At 53.5% G+C, this 11,196-nt stretch overlaps 2 protein-coding genes across 17 annotated transcripts in view; both read right to left on the bottom strand.

Annotated features, from left to right (window-relative positions):
- Positions 1 to 446, bottom strand: part of PPP1R37 (protein phosphatase 1 regulatory subunit 37) — a 39,202-nt gene extending 38,756 nt beyond the window's left edge. The window contains exon 1 of the mRNA XM_040634146.1: positions 190 to 446. Coding sequence (XP_040490080.1) covers positions 190 to 391 — 202 coding nt within the window. The 5' untranslated portion in view covers positions 392 to 446. The remainder of the gene's footprint in view (positions 1 to 189) is intronic.
- A 1,819-nt stretch (positions 447 to 2,265) lies between these two features.
- Positions 2,266 to 11,196, bottom strand: part of GEMIN7 (gem nuclear organelle associated protein 7) — a 12,598-nt gene continuing 3,667 nt past the window's right edge. For 6 of the 16 annotated variants that reach the window (XR_005835769.1, XR_005835766.1, XR_005835768.1 and 3 more), the window contains exons 2-4: positions 8,407 to 8,535; positions 5,739 to 5,826; positions 3,683 to 3,742 (exon numbers count right to left, since the gene is read on the bottom strand). Coding sequence is in view for 7 of the 16 variants with exons in the window: in XM_008684456.2 (XP_008682678.2) it covers positions 2,615 to 3,018; positions 3,640 to 3,673 (438 nt within the window). In the remaining 9 variants the exon portion in view is untranslated. Of the gene's footprint in view, positions 3,019 to 3,639; positions 4,253 to 4,676; positions 5,611 to 5,738; positions 5,827 to 8,344; positions 8,536 to 11,196 lie in introns of those variants that run through there. The other 10 variants (XM_040634142.1, XM_040634143.1, XM_008684453.2 and 7 more) reach the window with 10 other exon arrangements.

Below are 11,196 nucleotides of genomic sequence, written 5' to 3'. Positions count from 1 at the left end.
CATAAACCAGCTACTTTTCACCTTCCCAACCCAATAGGCACCCCATCTCTAACATCTTGCAGCTCTAAACTGACGACAGTCCCCTTAAATCCTCATTAGGTGCAACTTACTGAGCACCCTCTCCGCGCCGGGCGCTGCACAGACTCCCGGTCTGCCACGAGCCCGCCCCCGCGCCCCGGCGGTAGCTACCGTGTCTCCAGGGGTCTTTGGGTTCCACCGCTCCGGACACGATATCCTCGTCGGAGGGGAACGTGACGCGCTTGGCCGCAGCCTTGAGGCGTCCGTCAGCGGGGGACGATGCGGGGCTGGGAGACCGGGCCTCGGCGGGGGCCTCCTCGGCGTCGCCGTCCGCGCCCGGCCCGGGCGGCGCCTCCTGCGGCGGGATCTCCATCGCCGCCGCCGCCGCCTCCTCACGGGGGCCCCGGGGACATGTCCCGGGCCCCGGGCTTGTCTCTCCGGGCCCGCCCGCCGTCCCGGGGCATGGGCTCCGCCGCTGCTTCAAGCGCCGCCTCCGACCGCTCTCCTGGTCGTCGTAGTCGTCGCCGCCGGGAGCTCGAGCGCGCCTCCCCCGAGCCTCGCGCGCGCCTGCTCATTCGCAGCCGCACTTTCGTTAAGAGCCGGTGAGCCCGTCGCGCACTAAGGAAAGCAGAAAATCAATTTAAGCTATTTGCAGGCAGAGTTGTCTCGCGGGTTGCTGAAACGGGTAACAAGAGACAGAAAGAGCCACGGGAAAAAGAAACGTGAGCAGTGAATCTGCAGAGCCGGAACTGCAGAATACGAGGGGCGGGGCGAGGTGGACGCCGTCTCCCGGAGCAGCGCGCAAGCGCGAACCTGAGCCGCCCCCACCCCGCCTCCCCGCCTCAATCTAGATAAGTAACGTTCATACTCGCACACATTCGTCACGAGCTCGGGCAACAGAGAGGGGAATGGAGTTGATAAAAATAAAAACATCTGCTCGGCCGCTAGGCCAACTGATAAGGAGAGAGGCAAAGAGACAGAGAACTTGAAAGGAAAGGCGATAATAGTCATACTGACTATATGAGCACTGGTGATTGATGCTGGCAGACGGATCCTCTGCCTGGAGACGAAGCCTGTGCCTCTTTGCTCCTTACTCTCTAGCCCTCCATTTGCACACAGCAATTTCATCAATAGTTCTCTGTATTCGTTGCGTGAAATACAATTTAAATTAAAAGACTAAAATAAATATAAGCCCATGAGGAGTATCATAGCCCTGATTTTAAAAAATAATAATAAACTGGAAGAGGGAAGAAATGCCAAAACCAAGAGACGAATCTGCCAACCAAAATAATCGGGCGACGGAGCGGGTAGATCACCAAGCCTGGAGCGAACCAGCACGAGCTCAACACCCCCGACCTCCCCTCAATTCAATCGCTTAATATTCGCCTCCGCACTTTCGCCAGGCTTTCCTAGCACATCCAGCAATCGGGGCGGCGGTGGGGCTAAGACTAAAAGGGAGGGGGGATTCGGGGAGGAGCGAGCGACGTCGTTGCCAAGGCAACTCGAGAGCTAGGCCCCGGACTCGCTGAAGGCGGCGTCGCGAACCGACCTATGGGAGCTGAGGCTCTCCGCCTGCCCTATTCAGCATCTCCAGCCGCCGCACTTTCGCCACTGCAGACGAACAAAGCGAATCTCCTCTCTACTTAATGGGCTCCTCACTTACACTCTGAAGTTGATGGGATTACAAAGAGGGCAGCAATGACTTTTTTAAAGCGAATCTGCTGAAAGACAGCTGGTGACGGGGATAAGGGAAGCGAATGATGTGGACGGCCACACAGCTGGAGCGAAACGGAGAGAGGGGGACGCTTCACCCCAACTCCTAGTCCTCAGCCTGGCCTCAGTGGCCGCTGCCGCACAGGGTCCGACCCTTCCGGAGTGGACGGGGAAGCGAACCTGCCGTCTCTAGAGTGAGGTCCCCACCGGTCTAGGGCCGGGCGACCGGGTAACCCAGTGCGAGCCACACCCCTGACTGGGAACACTCCCGCCCACCCGAATAAGAAATCGCGTCCAAATGTCCCAGACCCGGCGTTCAGGTAGCTCCAGCCATTCCTGGACCAAGCCAATCTCCACCTTTATCCGAGTTCCTCGCAGCCCCGTGATGTGTCCTCCTCTTCTTGGCCCAGATCCACCAGATTTAGCTCTTGGCTAAGCCACCCTTCCACTTGCTAAACCTGGCTCCATCCCTGTGTGGTATGCTTTCAACAACAACAACAAACAAACACAAATAAACAAAAAACAGGAGGCGAATTTTCCTGGGATAACTGGTTCTTTAGTAGGAGGGGAATATCTTCAAGAAACAATTCCCCACTCTGCAATTTGCCTTCCACCCCCAACCCCATCTTCAGAAACTGGCAAGGCGCCCTATTTTAGAGTTTAGAGTTCTGTGAGGTAGAGCATTCATTTCAACGGACTCTAGAACTCCTGGGGTTGCAGAATTTTACTGACTACACCCTGGAGGTCCCAAGAAGCCAGAGTTGCTTGGAGCTCGGCTCAAAATTCCAAGGGAGTTCCAAACTATGGAGCCCACAACAACCAGGTGTGGAGGGCTGGGGCTGGTGGCTAGGCCCACAGCAGAAGGGTGCACACAGCATCGTCTTTATGGCTTGAAGGTGTATGCAATAATGTCACTACACCGCAGCAGCGCCTCAGCCTGCACACCTATGGGCGTCTGCAGCTGCGACACGTAGAAGTTGGCCACGTCCAGGTCGGTGGCTCCGAAGCGGGCAGTCACGTGCACACCCTCGTGCAATGTGAAGCTCACCTGGTGACCCACCATGGCCAGCAGGCTGCGGAGGTAGCGCTCCCGGAGTGCGGCTCGTGCCTGCTGCTCCTGGGATTCCCGAGACTCTTGAACTACTGCAGACCCCGGGGTTTCGGGACCCTCTGGCGTCGGGGGGGCCCTGCGTCCATCTGGGGCAAAGCCTCGGCTCAAGCCATCCGGGCCCCGGGGGAGCCGGAGCACAGGCACAGGAATGGTCACTGGAGTCTGCATTATCCTGGCTGTCGGGTGAAGAAAGCAAGAAGCCATTACTCAGGGAGCGTGCGACTAGGACAAGAGGCGTCTCTGTCTACCCCACCTCAGCTCGACTTGTCCAAGACCCAGTTCCAGGGGCACCTGGGTGGCTCAGTCGTTAAGCGTCTGCCTTCGGCTCAGGGCGTGATCCCAGGGTTCTGGGATCGAGCCCCGCATCGGGCTCCCTGCTCCGCTGGGAGCCTGCCTCTTCCTCTCCCACTCCCCCTGCTTGTGTTCCCTCTCTTGCTGTGTCTCTCTGTCAAATAAACAAAATCTTAAAAAAAAAGACCCAGTTCCAGATTCTCCTCCTAAACTCTGTGCCCTCTCTCCACCAGTAAGCCCCTCCCCGGGATCTGCTACCACCAATCCTGAGGTCTCCAAGAGCAGGAACTTTTGACTGTTTTTATCACTGTTTGATTCCTAGTCCCTGGCAGTAAGTATCTGCTGAAAAAAAAACTCTAGCCTCCTCTCCTCTCTCACGCTCAGCCCATCCAATCCACAGGGAAATGCTTCTTCCGGATAAATTCCCAGTCACACAGGAGCCGGCTTAAAAGAGCTTCCGGCGGCCAGCTCTGGAAAGATGTGAATATTACAATAAAGATAGTTACACAGGGCGCCTGGCTGGCTCAGTTGGTAAAGCATGTGATTCTTGATCTTGGGGTTGTAAGTTCGAGGCCCACACTGGGTGTAGAGATTACTTCAAAATAAAATCTTAAAAGAAATAAGACAAAAAATGATAGTTAGAGATTATAACCCACTGAATAAAACAGAAATCCGCGAGTCCATACTAATGATAAATAAATAAAAGAGTAAGTGAAGGAGCTAAAATCCAATGGACACTAAAATGTGTGGACGAGTGCTGGGTGGGGGCCAGCGTACCCACAGTCTTCAAGTACTTCCCCACAAAACGGTAACTTTGTAATGGATGAACCTGGACACTGCCTAATGGACACTGCCTTAACTTAGGCATCAAAGCCATCATGTGCAGTAGTGGGACAAATGGACCCCATGTCCCTCCTGAGGTCATAGGCACAGAGGACAGGGCACCACTTCTGTGATATTCCTGCCAAAAATGGATTACCTAAATCTTATCGTGAGGAAACTCAAATTCAGGGACCTTCTATAAAAAAGTGAGCCTGATGGGTGCCTGGGTGACTCAGTGGGTTAAGTGGCTGCCTTCGGCTCAGGTCATGGTCCCAGAGTCCCGGGATGGAGCCCCAACTCGGGCTCCCTGCTCGGCGAGGAATCTGCTTCTCCCTCTCATGCTCGCGCTCTCTCTCAAATAAATAAAATCTTAAAAAAAAAAAAAAAAAGTGAGTCGAGTTCTTCAAAACCATCAAGGTCATGGGGTGCCTGGCTGGCTCAGTCAGTAGAGCATATGACTCTTGATCTTGGGGTCATTAGTTCGAGTCCCATGTTGGACATAGAGCTTAAAAAAAAATTATTAAGGGACGCCTGGGTGTTTCAGTCGGTTAAGCGTCTGCCTTCGGCTCAGGTCATGATCCCGGGGCCCTAGGACTGAGCCTCGCATCGGGGCTCCTTGCTCAGCGGGGAGCCTGCTTCTCCCTCTCCTTCTGCCTGCCGCTCCCCCTGCTTGTGCTCTCTCTCTGACAAATAAATAAAATCTTTGAAGTGCACTCTCTTTGCCTTTTAAAAAAAAAAATCAAGGTCGTAAAAGACAAAGAAATACATAGTTGACCCTTGAACAACATGGGAGTTAGGGCGCGGACCCCCTGCACGGTTGAAAATCCGGGTATAACTTTTGACTCCCCAAAAACATACTAGAGTCAAGGCCAAAGTCCTCGCCACAGCCCTCAGCAGCCCCGCAGGCTCCGGACCCTGCCAGCGCCCTCGTGGCCTGACACACTCCTCTCTACCCCAGCCCCACCGGCCTCCTTGTGGGTCTGCAAGCGCGCCTGGCACCGAAGTCGCTCTCACACCCTTGCATGCGGTTCCCTCTCCGTGTACCTCCTGCCCGCCTTCTCCCAGCATGCCATGTTCAAGTTCCACCCCACGCCCCTTCCAGCCCTCCTCAGCTTCATCGTTCCCCGCAGCACACGGTGCTCTGCTGACATGCTGTGTATGTATCGTTCTGCTTGTGGCCTGTGTCCCCTGCCTCCCCGTGGGCAGCAGCCTTGCTTCTTGCCTTCTGCTGTATCCCCAGCTCCTGGAACCCTGTGTGACAGGGACACAGAGACCCGGCCCCTTAACCATTGCTCCTGCTTGAACGAACACAGTGGAGACTGAGCTCCCAGGCCTGCTTCGCTGGGTGACCTCAACATGTTATCAGGATTCGACAGTTCCTGCAGGATGGGGGGTGCGGGGCCCCGGTTCACAGGAGCTTCTCTATAGAAGTTTGGTTACAATTATTAGTAGTATTGCTGTGTGACTGGGGTCAGTTGCTTAACCAGTCTGTGCCTCGCTTTCCCCATCTGTGAAATAGGGATGGTAAGAGGACCCACCCCACAGGCTTGGCCTGGGGACTACATGCACGAACAATCCCACAGTGTTCGGCACGTGCCTGGAACACATTAAGCGCCATTGCTACGATGTTAGTTGCCTATAGGGGAGTGCTGGTTCTGTGAACGAGAGAGAGGGTGAGAGAGAGACCTAAGTTTCAGGTAGCTGCACCCCTCTCTGTGGCTCAGTCATCTCTAAAGTGATGACAAATTTTAGGCACCCAGTGTCCCATCCCCGGGCGACTCACGGTTCGGGGGAGATTGAGATGATCCCCCTTCTTGTTAGGCTCTTCCCGTCTCTGCTGCTCGGCTGTGAGCTCCTTGCAAGAAAGGACCCTGCAGAGAAATGCGCCAAGGCGGTGGATGAGGGTGTCTCAGGCTCAGCATTGTTGATATTTGGGGCGGGATCACTCTTGGTCCTGCTGTGGGGGGCTGTCGGGTGCAGAGCTGTAGGATTTTCGCCGCAGCCCTGGCCTCTGCCCACTACACGCCTGTAGCGTTCCCCCACCCCCACCTCAAGTTGTGACTCCCAAAATTGTCTCCCACTGGTGAATAGTATGCTATGAGAATTACATCTCAATAAAGTCTTTTTTTTAAGATTTTATTTTGGGGGGGGCGCCTGGGTGGCTCAGTCGGTTAAGCGTCTGCCTTTGGCTCAGGTCATGACCCCAGGGGTCCTGAGATCAAGTCCCACGTCAAGCCCCTTGCTCAGGAGGGAGCCTGCTTCTCCCTCAACCTGCCACTCCCCCTGCTTGTGTGCTCTCTCTCTCTCTCTCTCTCTCTGTGCCAAATAAATAAATAATCTTTAAAAAGTAAATAAACAAATAAAAGATTTTATGTATAAGTAATGTCTACACCCAGCGTGGGGCTCGAACTTGAAATCAAGAGTTGCATGCCGTACCGACGGAGTCAGCCAGGCGCCCTCTAAAGCCTTTTCTTTTAAAAGCTCTCCATATATTGGGGTGTCTGGCTAGCTCAGTGGGTAGAGTGAAACTCTCAATCTCAAGGTCGTAAATTCCAGGCCCCTACTGGGGGTAGAGATTACGTAAAACAACATGACATGACATAAAAATACAAAAAGATAAAATAGGTAAAGTGGCTGGACACCCAGGTGGCTCAGTCGGTTAAGTGTCTGCCTTCAGCTCAGGTCATGATCCCAGTGTGCTGGGATCAAGCCCCACATCCGGCTCCCTGCTCAGCGGGGAGTCTGCTTCTCCCTCTCCCTCTGTCCCCGCCCTTGCTTGTGTGTGCTCTCTCCCTGTCTCTCAGATAAACACATAAGTAAAAATCTTAAAAAAAAAAAAAATAGGTAAAGTGGCAAGGATTATGTGTGCTTTACCCCAATAAAAATTTTTTTAAAAAATTCAGTGTATACATTCTAAGAAATGATTTCTACAAAAACAAAGCCAAAGCCTCTCCATGTCTGGCCAAGTGTCCCCGGAGGGAACAAAATAAAATCGTCTCTAGGTGAGAACCACTAGTACAGACAAACAGGATTGGGGGGGGGGGGGGATAAAGACAGCTACTCAGCTCCTGAACTTCCTTGCAAGCTCACAGAGAACCAGAGAAATGTAAATGAAAGCTACAGCGCTGTAAGATTCTTCTCCCATTGTGGGATCGAGCCCCACGTCAGGCTCCTCTGCTGGGAGCCTGCTTCTTCCTCTCCCACTCCCCCTGCCTGTGTTCCCTCTCTCGCTGGCTGTCTCTATCTCTGTCAAATAAATAAAATCTTTAAAAAAAAAAAAAAAGATTCTTCACCTCCCAAATTGCGGAAGACCGCAGGCTGATGAAGCATTGTGTTGGGGCAGCTGCGGAGAAACACCTTCACATCCCTTCGGACTCAGGGTGTGAATGAGGACAGCGTCAAAGGGGGCAGTGCGACAGTATCCACGAGAACCGCGACCGCCGCGGGTCATTCGGGCCCTGAAGAGCCCAGGGCGGGGGACTTTTAACTGTCTGCCTTTGTAGGCCTTTTACAGTCCGTGCTATTCAAACTAATCTGTTTTCAAAGATTTTATTTCATTTAAGTCATCTCTACACCCGACGTGGGGCTGGAGCTCACAACCCCGAGATCAAGAGTCGCGTGCTCTGCCGACGGAGCCAGCCAGGCGCCGCATCTAAGTAATTTTTAAATTCTAATTTCAAAAAGGAAGGGGGGTATTGTAATGCTCCCATGTCCCTTAAAAAATGTTAGATTCCGGGGCGCCTGGCTGGCTCCGTCGGTTAAGCGTCTGCCTTTGGCTCGGGTTATAATTCCCAGGGTCCTGGGATGGAGCCGCTGCTCAGGGGGGAGCCTGCTTCTCCCTCTCCCCACTCTCCCACCCCCACTTGTGCTCTCTACTCTCTCTCTCTCAAATAAATAAATAAAATATATATATATTTTTTAATGTTAGATTCCTGGGGCGTCTGGCCGGCTCAATTGGTAGAGCGTGTGACTGCTGGACTGCTTAAAACAAAATTTAAAGAAATAAAAGTAAAACTGTTAGAGCCCCTCTCAGGAATCTGAGCTCCCACTCCCCAAACTTTCTGTTCCAGCGCAGACCTTTCCTAGGGACCCACTGCCAAGCCCTACAGACCAGACACCCCCACCGGTGGTCCAGATTGAATCCTTATTAGAAGTTAGCCAATGTTCTCTGTAAACGGCCCGACAGTAAATATGTCAGGCTTTGCGGGCCACAGGGTCTGTCACAACCACTCAACGACGCCATGGTAGCAAGAAAGCAGCCACAGACAGGTACGGAAACGATGAACACGGCTGTTCTCCTTAAAACCTGACTTACTGGGATGCCACAATTTGAATTTTATGTAATTTCATGCGCCCACAAAAATTTCTTGAAGTTTTCCAAGCACTTACAGACGGAAGACCCACCCTTGGCTGGTGGGCCATACCAGACCAGGAGGCAGGCCACAGCTTACCCCGCCGCAGAGAGGAGGAAGGTGTGGATTCGGGGAGCCCTGCGGTTCTTAGCTCTCCCGGATTCACTACGAGGGATGTGGGCAGGTCACGGCGACTCTACAGGCAGCCTCCCTGCTCCAGTTCTTCATCTGTGAAATGGAGAAATTAAAACAAAAAGACCTCCTGGGGTTTCTGGGAGAGGGAGAATCTCTCAGGGTGATCAGGCAGTCGGTGATCGCAGAGGCGAAGGACATCCCACAGTGTCCTGGACCCCTCCTCGCTGTCCCTGCCTCCCATATTCAACCCATCAGCAAGGCCCGTCAGCTCCACCTCCGAAGTCATATCCAGAACCCAGGAACTTTTCACCCCCTGCCCCACTCTGCCTCCTCCTCCATCCGGCCACCATCCCCTGGCCCTGGGACTGCACCAGTCTCCTCCCCAGTGGGCCCCCAGCTTCTGGCTTCACCCTACAGTCTGTTCCCTACACAGACACAGCTGTCAGAGGGATCCTGCTAGAACTAAGTCCCAGCACACCCCTCCCCTGCTCAGAGCCCCGCCCCATGGCTCCCACCTGCCCAAGAGCAAAAAGCCCAAGTCCTCACAGTGGCCACGAGACCCCTATCGCCTCTCTGACCTCATATCCCGCCCTTCCACCCTTGCCTCCCTGCTCTGGTCCTTGAACATATCAAGCACATTCTTGCCCGGAACCCTCTTCCAGATGGGATTCTTATATTTCCGGATCCATGGCTCACCTTCCTCCCTCTCTGCACTCAGGTCACTGCTCAAACATCACCTTTACAGGGAGGGACACAGGAGCCCCTTCCCCCTGCATTCTCTTGTCTCCAGGGCACTATCCCCTCCTGACAATACGCATTTACTTGTTTACCTGTGTGCTGTCTGTTCTGCCACAGAACACACGACATTGAGAGAAAGGCCATTTCCAATTATTTCCCAACTCAACCCCCAGCCCCACCCCCGAGCCAGGCAAACAGGGGGAGCTCGGTAAATATTTGTTGAAGGAATGAAAAGATTCACCCATCCCCATTATCCAAGTGCCTGCTCGGTGTCCAGCCCACCCGGGGCGGTGCTAGGGACACAGCCGTGAGTGAACCAACCCGGCCCTGCCCTCACAGTTCAGCGGGTGCCACAGACCTGTCTCTAGACCGGGCTGACCCAGAGTGGGCAGGGCTGGCAGGAAGGAGGCTAGGGGCCTCAGGTGCCCAGAGAGGCTGCCTGGCCCAGTCTGGGGGCAAGAGATAGCTGGCCAGTGCAGACCTAAATGGAATAAGGAGTCAGAGAGATCTGGGGGAAGTACGTTCCAGTCAGTAGGAACAGCAAATGCAAAGCCCATGGCAAGGAGGCCAGTGTGGAGGACGGGGAGCAGGGGCAGATGGTGCAGGGAGGGGTCTTGAAGACCTGGCTCTCCACTCTGAGTGAGACGGGAGCAGAGGAGGGACAGGATGTGACTTGGATTTTCACATGATCCCTCTGCCTGCTGCATGGGGACAGTGGACTGTGAGGGATAGAGGGAGAAGCAGGGAGCCCAGTGAGGAAGCCACCATGGTGGCCCAGGCCGGTGGAGGGTGATGGTGCCTGAGACAAAGCTGAGGGCCGCACAGGTGGGGGAAAGTGGTCAGATTAGGATTTATTTTGAAGGTTGAGAGCCCTCACTATTTGCTGATGGACTCAGGGGAGAAACAAGGCTGACTCTCAGGGCTTTCTCCGCTGGGGAAGACCACAGTACAGGCGATTTATGGGATATATTCATTTTCTTCTTTTTTCTTTTGTGTTTTTATTTTAATTCCTTTAGTTAATACACACTGTTATATTAGTTTCAGGTGTACAATATGCATTTTCTTTATTTGATCACTACCACTGCGAATGGGATTCAGGGATACACACATTTTCTAACTTATCTGACCGCTGGAGTCCAAGCTTAGTCAAGAATCATCAGCCCCCAGGGCTCTCATGCAACCTGGGTTAACACTCGAGTGATGTAAGAGAAACACCCTAGTCTCTAGGGCTAGTACTAAATAAAGGATTGATGGGAATTAATCAAATGGCCCCAAATGATGTTAAATCCCTGGATAAAACAAAAAAGTAGGGGCAGACGAGTATACAGACTTGCTTTCTCCATTAGGGGAGAACTAAAGGGGACTGGGTCAGGCTACACGATCCCCATTTTCCTGAGGAGGAAACTGGAACTGGAAAATGCCAAATCATTTACTGGGTGCAAACTGGCTGAGTGGCAGGAAAAGGGAGCAAACCCAGGTCAGTCCGACAATGGATCGGGCCCATCACCCGCGCTCCCTGCAGGACTGATTTGTTTTCAGCCGGCACAGAACGGCCACCGGAGGTTCTGGAACCAAGGTATGATCTGATGCAAAACTGGTTTAGGAAAGGTCCCACAGGGTGTGCCCAACAAGGCAAAAGCAGGCATTATCCATGCTCCCTGGTGACCAGGCTCCAGAATCCTTTATCTTTTCAGTCTCCAAACCAAGGATTTCCTGCGGGATGATTTCAGAAAAATGTCCAAACCCATCCCCCTCACGACTTGAAAAACGATTTGCATAAAGACTCCAGAGCCCATCACTTGGGTCGTGGGCAAGGGCAGGAGACTCGCAGACCTCCCTTCTAGGGGCCTCGGCGCTGACTTCCAAGAAAATGGCAATGGATCCGTTCAGTGCACATTTAGCTAACCCTTCTGTTGCCAGGGCAGGGAACTAGCTGAGTTACCAGGTTCCCAGAGAAGAGCCCAGACCCCGGCCCATGAACCAAGGTGTCCACCCCCCCCCCCTCCAGCCCCGGGT

This window comes from Ursus maritimus, unplaced genomic scaffold (assembly GCF_017311325.1).
Source record: "Ursus maritimus isolate PB19 unplaced genomic scaffold, ASM1731132v1 scaffold_19, whole genome shotgun sequence".
NCBI lineage: Eukaryota > Metazoa > Chordata > Mammalia > Carnivora > Ursidae > Ursus > Ursus maritimus.
The sequence above is the reverse complement of the archived record's forward strand: the minus strand, read 5'-3'. Positions and strand labels throughout refer to the sequence as shown.